Source organism: Oncorhynchus gorbuscha, linkage group LG06, assembly GCF_021184085.1.
Source record: "Oncorhynchus gorbuscha isolate QuinsamMale2020 ecotype Even-year linkage group LG06, OgorEven_v1.0, whole genome shotgun sequence".
In the NCBI taxonomy this organism is placed as follows: Eukaryota; Metazoa; Chordata; class Actinopteri; order Salmoniformes; family Salmonidae; genus Oncorhynchus; species Oncorhynchus gorbuscha.
This window is the reverse complement of record NC_060178.1, coordinates 66572435-66579905: the sequence shown is the minus strand read 5'-3', so window position 1 is coordinate 66579905 and position 7471 is coordinate 66572435. Positions and strand designations below refer to the sequence as shown.

At 44.0% G+C, this 7471-nt stretch overlaps 1 protein-coding gene across 1 annotated transcript; it reads left to right on the top strand.

Annotated features, from left to right (window-relative positions):
• Positions 1–585: 585 nt before the first annotated feature.
• LOC124037223 (opioid growth factor receptor-like protein 1) lies at positions 586–7090 on the top strand. Its single transcript, XM_046351890.1, has 7 exons — positions 586–913; positions 1967–2050; positions 2235–2313; positions 2576–2654; positions 4978–5044; positions 5179–5324; positions 5432–7090. The coding sequence occupies exons 1-7, from the start codon at positions 731–733 to the stop codon at positions 5937–5939; spliced, it is 1146 nt and encodes a 381-aa protein (XP_046207846.1). The 5' UTR covers positions 586–730; the 3' UTR covers positions 5940–7090.
• Positions 7091–7471: the final 381 nt, after the last annotated feature.

Here is a 7471-nt window from a genome sequence, read left to right as displayed (position 1 = left end):
ATTCTGCTTGACTGCCGTTTGATAAATAAAAATATTGTGCTTTTATCCATAATAATCTCATCATGTAGAATATACCTGCACAGCCTACCGCCACTGTATCTGCTAAATGTTGGCTGGAGCGCAGGTGCCAAGACCAGAGTAGGTACATTTGTTGTTTAACGCAAAGGTTTTTGTGACAAAGCTATCTGTAGAGTTCAAAATGCAATGGAAACATATTGAACTTTAGATTTGTAGATTTGCACATGAAAACTAAAGCGAAAAAGTGCATTGTGTGTGCATTTCGTCACGCACTGATTTTATCATCAAAAAGTCAAGTTGGTGTAAACACACCACTGGTAGGAAAATGCGCATATTTTCCAATGCGGATTGTAGAGTATTAGCATGAACATATGTCGCCAATTGAATAGAAACCTAGCTAGTGACCGAAAGGGAGAATGAGTATGTGTTCTCCATCTGACATTGACGATCTCAGATGTGACACTGGTTAACCACTGTCCCAGTGTCGCGGAGCACGTGGTCATCTTTGGTCCTGATGCTGTGACCACTTCGCTCAGCACGCGCCACGCATTTAGGGGTGTGTTCACGATGTACTAGCAAGTCTGGATCGGAATTTTCCTCAGCCTGCCATTTAAACGCCACACATTAACCGTGGCGCAGCAGGCCGACTGCACGGCAAAATATGTAGGCTAGAAGGACACAGAGGACGGCGCGACTCGGTGTAGGCGGGTAAATGGGAAATCTGATGGGCAGTTTGCGCTACAAGGAGCCGAGAACTGTGGAGGAATGCGACTCGACATGGGAGTCAGACTCGGAAAGCGACGAGCAGCCGGGTGATGAGGACAGCGGGATATCGGAGTGTGTCAGCCGGTTTGAGACAGGGAGATGCGGCGAACAGGCGAACATGTCCCCGAAGGTAAATAGGCTACCAACAAACTGGCACACAGAAAAGCAACCACACACACACACAATAGGAAGAAGAGTAGACTGCAATGAGCTAAATTAGAAAATGGAAATGGCACAGCTGCATAGCTGGCTCGCTGAAGATGTCAACATCCCAGGCTATAATGTCGGGAAACCAAAATCAGGATTGTATGTAGGCTAGTAGCTTAGTTGAGGCCTATGTCCAAATGTATATGTCCTCAACGCATATGTTGTTGCCATGTCTACGCTACGTTCAATGTCATTGCCAGGTATCCAATTGATGTGGTCTTATGCATTGCCAAAAGTGGAAATCTTATAGCGCATAATTCAATATCGTTCAGTTGTAACCAGAATGTTGTACATCGCTGTCTTTTTGTATGTCCTCGTTTCGTGTTCTCAATGTCCTGCATGAACACGCGGAGGGAGAGTAGGTTAGTGTTGCGCGCAAGTGAGACAGTGACCTGATAAAAGTGACCTAATTTTTTAAATACATAAAATATAATAGGGCCAAATAAGGGAGCCCATCTTCCATCGTTTGATTTGGGGAAAATGACACAGTGTGCCCATTCCCCAAATCCTGGCTGTTTTCAGGTCTAGGCCTTTAGGCTTACTATTTTTTTCTAATTTTGTTTTCTGAAAAATGACAATAGGCAACAACCCTACAACTTTGATGGGATGCATCCATGTTCATAAGTATAAAAGAGATAAACAACAATATTTGTTTGTAATGAGTCAATATCCTTTATAATACCTTGATATGCTTTCATATGGTGCATTTTCCTTCATGTTATCCTGACTGTGAATGCATTGGAAGCCTGCATGAAGTTGGAATTGCTTTCATGGAGAAGAAATTGGCAGATTATTATTCTACCTACACCAAAAATAGTTCATTTCAGTTCAGTTACGAACCCACTCAAGCCAGACATCTGCTATGCTGTTATTGGTTTGTGTGTCACGCGGTTGATATCATTGTTGCTATCTATTTCAGTCAGTGTTCATTCACTATTTTATTTCCTCTCTCTCTCTTTTTCTCTTTCTATCATAGCCCTCTGACTCTAAGTCCAGCACCAAGATGAAGAGGAGTTTTTATGCTGCAAAGGATCTTTACAAATATCGCCACAGCTACCCGGTATGGTGCACACACACACACACACACACACACACACACACACACACACACACACACACACACACACACACACACACACACACACACACACACACACACACACACACACACACACACACACACACACACACACACACTAGCCTGATTTTTCCTGACTCTCCCTCCTCATCCTCTCCCTCCCTAGAACTACAAGGCGCCCCGGCTACCTAATGACTACCACAACCTCCGCTTCTACCTGAACAAGATCCCTCTAATACCAGACGGTCAGCACACACACACACACTAACACACAGTGACAAACAGCAACATACACTCATCGGACACACAGCAGTGTTACTGGCTCAGGGCATAGAGAGTTTTGATTGGCCTTGGGTCATGTTTGAACAGAGTAGTCCAGAGGATTAAGAGCTGATCTATTGTTCAAACACTAGCCTGCACACACACACACACATTTTATGCTGACCCCAAACAGGGCAGGTGTGTTTTCCTGTATCATTTATGTGATTGACCTGAATCCCTCTCAAGGTATCTTCATTGAGGAGATCCTGACCAAATGGAGAGGCAATTATGACAAACTGGAGCACAATCACACCTACATACAGTGGTAAGAGGCCCTTCGAGGTACTATGGATGCGTGTGTGCGTGTGTGTGTGTGTGTGTGTGTAATGCACACCTGTGACTACGTATCAGACCTGGGTTCAAATACGATTTGAGTTTTAGAACCAATCAAGCACAGATTAAGTATTTGAAATGATTTCAAATAGAATTTGACCCAGGTCTGACCCAGGTCTGTAACATATGTATGTTTGGACATAGAAATCTATCTCAACCTTTTTTGCAGGAGCAGAAAGCAGAAAAGAGAACAGCAAAGTACAGCCAATGCTTTCTCTGACACAGACCTACATAACTTAGAGACCTACATAACACCAGGAGAAAAAAACATAGTCACACCACTGGGATTCACATATCCTGCCAATCTCCCTTACTCCCTGCAGCGCCAACCTTATTATCTCTCACTTTCTCTCGTACTCTCTATTCTGACAGTGCAGTTCATTAGCATAATATCAATTAGTGGGTGTCTAAGCAGCAGTGAGCGTGTGCAGACGAGTGGCTGTTGCTCATTGAATTTACTTACAGTGCCTTACAAAAGTATTCATCCCCCTGGGCGTTTTTCCTATTTTGCTGCATTACAACCTATCATTTAAATTGATTTGTATTTTTATTTCATGTAATGGACATACACAAAATAGTCCAAATTGGTGAAGTGGAATGAAAAAAATAACTTGTTTTAAAAATTATAAAACATTCAAAACAGAGAAGTGGTTTGTGCATATGTATTCACCCCTTTGGTATACAACTCCAAAGTAAGACCTGGTGCAACCAATTACCTCCAGAAGTCACATACTTTGTTAGATTGCAAACAGGTGGACTTTATTTAAGTGTCACATGATCTGTCACATGATCTCAGTATATATAAACGTGTTCTGAAAGGCCCCAGAGTCTGCAACACCACCAAGCAAGTGGAACCATGAAGACCAAGAAGCTCTTCAAACAGGTCATGGACAAAGTTGTGGAGAAGTACAGACCAGGGTTGGGTTATAAAAAAAATATCAGAAACTTTGAACATCCCATGGAGCACCATTAAATCCATCATTTAAAAATTGAAAGAATATGGCACCACAACAAACCTGCCAAGAGAGGGCCGCCACCAAAACTCACGGACCAGGCACGGAGGGCATTAATCAGAGAGGCAACAAAGAGACCAAAGATGACCCTGAATGAGCTGTAAAACTTCACAGAGGAGATTGGAGTATCTGTCCATAGGACCACTTCAAGGCTTACACTCCACAGTGATGGGCTTTACAGAAAAACAGTATTGTTTAAAGAAAAAAGAAGCAAACGTGTTTGATAGTCGCCAAAAGGCATGTGGGAGAATCCCCAAACATATGGAAGAAGGTACTTTGGTCAAATGAGACGAAATTGAGCTTTTTGGCAATCAAGAAAAATGCTATGTCTGGCGCAAACCCAACACCTCTCATCACCCAGAGATCATCATCCCCATTGTGAAGCATGGTGGTGGCAGCATCATGCTGTGGGGATGTTTTTCATTGACAGGGACTGAGAAACTGGCCAGAATTTGAGGAATGATGGATGGTGCTAAATACCGGGAAATTCTTGAGGGAAACCTGTTTCAGTTTTCCAGAGATTTGAGACTGAGACGGAGGTTCACCTTCCGGCACGACAATGACCCTAAGTATACTGCTAAAGCAACACTCAAGTGGTTTATGGGGAAACATTTAAATGTCTTGGAATGGCCTAGTCAAAGCCCAGACCTCAATCGAATTGAGAATCTGTGGTATGACTTAAAGATTGCTTTACACCAGCGGAACCCATCCAATTTGACGGAGCTAGAGCAGCTGTGCCTTGAAGAATGGGCAAAAATCCGGATGGCTATATGTGCCAAGCTTATAGAGAAATACTCCAAGAGACTTGCCTCTGTAATTGCTGCAGAATTGTGGCTCTACATAGTATTGACTTTGGGGGAGTGAATAGTCATGCACGCCCAAGTTTTCTGTTTTTTTTGTCTTATTTCTTGTTTGTCTCACAATAAAAATATTTAGCATTTTCAAAGTGGTAGGCATGTTGTGTAAAGCAAATCATACAAACCCCCCAACAAATACATTTTGATTTCCAGGTTGGAAGGCAACAAAATAGGAAAAATGCCAAGGTGGGGAATACTTTCGCAAGCCACTGTAATAAGAGACAGCAGTGGGAGAGAGATGCGCGTATAGAGGAAAAAGAGGACAGTAGGGAAGAGCAAGAGAATAAAGACAGACAAGAGAGGACAGGTAGACTTGCATAGAAGAGTCAAGGGGAGAGAGTTAATCTCACTCTTTGACAGTCTTCTCTCTCTGTCTTTATTGCAGGCTTTTCCCTCTGAGGGAGCAAGGGCTCAACTTCTATGCTCAAGAACTCACTCAGGAGGAGATCAAGGTAAAGACAATAACAAGACTTAACCATGTGGTTTGACTGATCTGAAAATGTCTATATGTCATCATGTTGTACAGGAATTTTGAATATTGGGGGATCTACTTGTACTTCCGGCTGATCTTTGCTGTGTCCCATAGGAATTCCAAAGCACTCGGGAGGCCAAGCGGCGATTTCTGCTGGCGTACACACTCATGCTGGATTTTTACGGGATCAAACTCCTGGATAAAAGTGGGAATGTCGCCCGAGCTTCCAACTGGCAAGAACGCTTTCAGCACCTCAATGAGTGAGTGGTAAACACAGGAGTACTTACACACACTCACACAATGTCTCTCTGGGTCTATAGCGAAGGTGGTTTGGTGATGAGTAACCTATCTCTCCCTCTCTCCCCAGGTCCCAGCATAACTATCTGCGGATCACACGCATCCTCAAGTCTCTGGGTGAGCTGGGCTTTGAGGCCTTCAAGGCCCCCCTGGTGCGTCTCCTGCTGGACGAGGCTCTGTGCCGGGGCACCCTGCCCAACATGCTGCACAGCACCCTAGAGTATTACGTCTACACCATCCGCCTCCGCTCCCACCGCCGCAGCCTGCTCCGGTACGCCCGCCAGCACTACCAGCCGGCCAACACCTTCCTCTGGGGGCCCCCGGCCAGGAGAAGAGGAGCTGAGGCAGGGCCAGGAGGCAGGGTGGCAGAACCCACCCCAGAGAGGGAAAGGAGAGGAGGAGACCCCCATAGGGCTTGTAGTCCACTTCCGAAGAAGGACTCAGTGGGAGGTGGTCGTGGGGGAGGAGATGGGAAGGGAACCAAGGGCTATACCGTCTCCACCAAAACCCTCCAGGAGGGGGTGATGGAGAGGGGTAGGGGGGACAGGGGCAAGTACATTGAGACTGTTCCACTGTAGGGAGAATAGTTTAGGGAAGAAGTGGTGTATGTGTGTCTTGATGGATTGGTGGGCGGTTTGGGGGGTTATTGTAGCAATACTGGCCAATGCCATGTTTTTATGAACTGAAAAGTCGTAGCTAAGTTGTAGTAGCTAAGTTTAGTATGCAGCACAATCTTTAACGTTAAACTACTCTTGCAATGTTTTCTCTCTTGTCACAATGTCATTCTTCCTTTTGTGTAGATTGACTGCACTTGGTAATCCACTAATTGTACAGAACCTTCTAGCCAAGCAGATCACATGTAGGGCTTAGCATACAACAAGCAGCCTGATCGATTGGAAGTATGAAACAAATAATCTGATAGGATATGAACAACTGCTTGAAAAGGCAGCTGCTGTTTGGAACCTTGCACCTTTGACAATCTGTCTTCCTATATGAAATAGCTCTGTTACTTCCTGAGCTGATCTTTCTGTTGACTGCTGAGCCTGGCGATGACGGTGAAACTTTGGGTGGCGGAATCCCATCTTCCTACACAAAGCCTTTCTGTAGCTTTCCGAGCAGCCAAGCTAGTCAGACGCACAGGCTCATATGAGCTTTTCAGGTATACTGTAATGTGATTGATAATATGGGCTCAAGTATTAACACTGTAGCTATCAGTGTGTCGAGACTGTAGTGTGTGTGTGTGTGCTAGGCAATTTGTGTACTACTATCTGAAGTGCCTCTTTTTCTATTCATCTTTTACTGGTTGATTGTGTGCCATTAGGGATGTGTGTGTACTTACCAGTGTTTGTGTTAAAGGGTGTTTTCAGGTATGAATGTGGTTAGCTGATGGGTGTTAGCAAAAAGGTAGGATTTGTTTTCACAAGGACAGAACGTGACCATTTCAGTGTACCGGTATTCTTATAAACACGCAAATAACTTGGCGGCAGCTTGACATAGCTCTTTTTTTGAATGGCACACAATTCACATGATTCACAGTAACGGGTGACAATAGCACCTGGCACTTGGGTCCTGAATCCTGGACCAATCTATTGGGGACGTGCAAGACTTTAATTGGATCCGAATCCAGGATGGTGATATGCCTGTTTTTTTTTTTATTGGGAAAAGAAAATGCATAACTGTTGAGTGTATGTAGATACAAATAAGCATTTATATTAAAGCCTATACACAACTTATTATTCATACAGACAGATTTACTCACTCTTTCCCTCACCCATAATCTCTTCTTTGTATACAGTGCATATCTGTATTTTTAGGATTTCTCTCTCTCACACTCTCTTTCTCTTCCTACTCTTCATCTACCACTTCTTCCGCAATTGCGAGAATTAAAGGAGGCTGAGTGGATGGCTTGAATCCAACTCTCTTTCTTTCTTGTTCTCTCTCATTCTGTCTCTCCTTATCTCTAGTCGTACAGTTGGTTGGCATTGGCGTACTGAAATAATGTGCCAATGAAGAACAGTTCAGATTATGATAAAGAAGAAACTATTCCCTCTCTGTTTCTCTCCAGACCCTCATTGTTTAACTGCCTCTATTGTCATCTGGGCTAAGATGA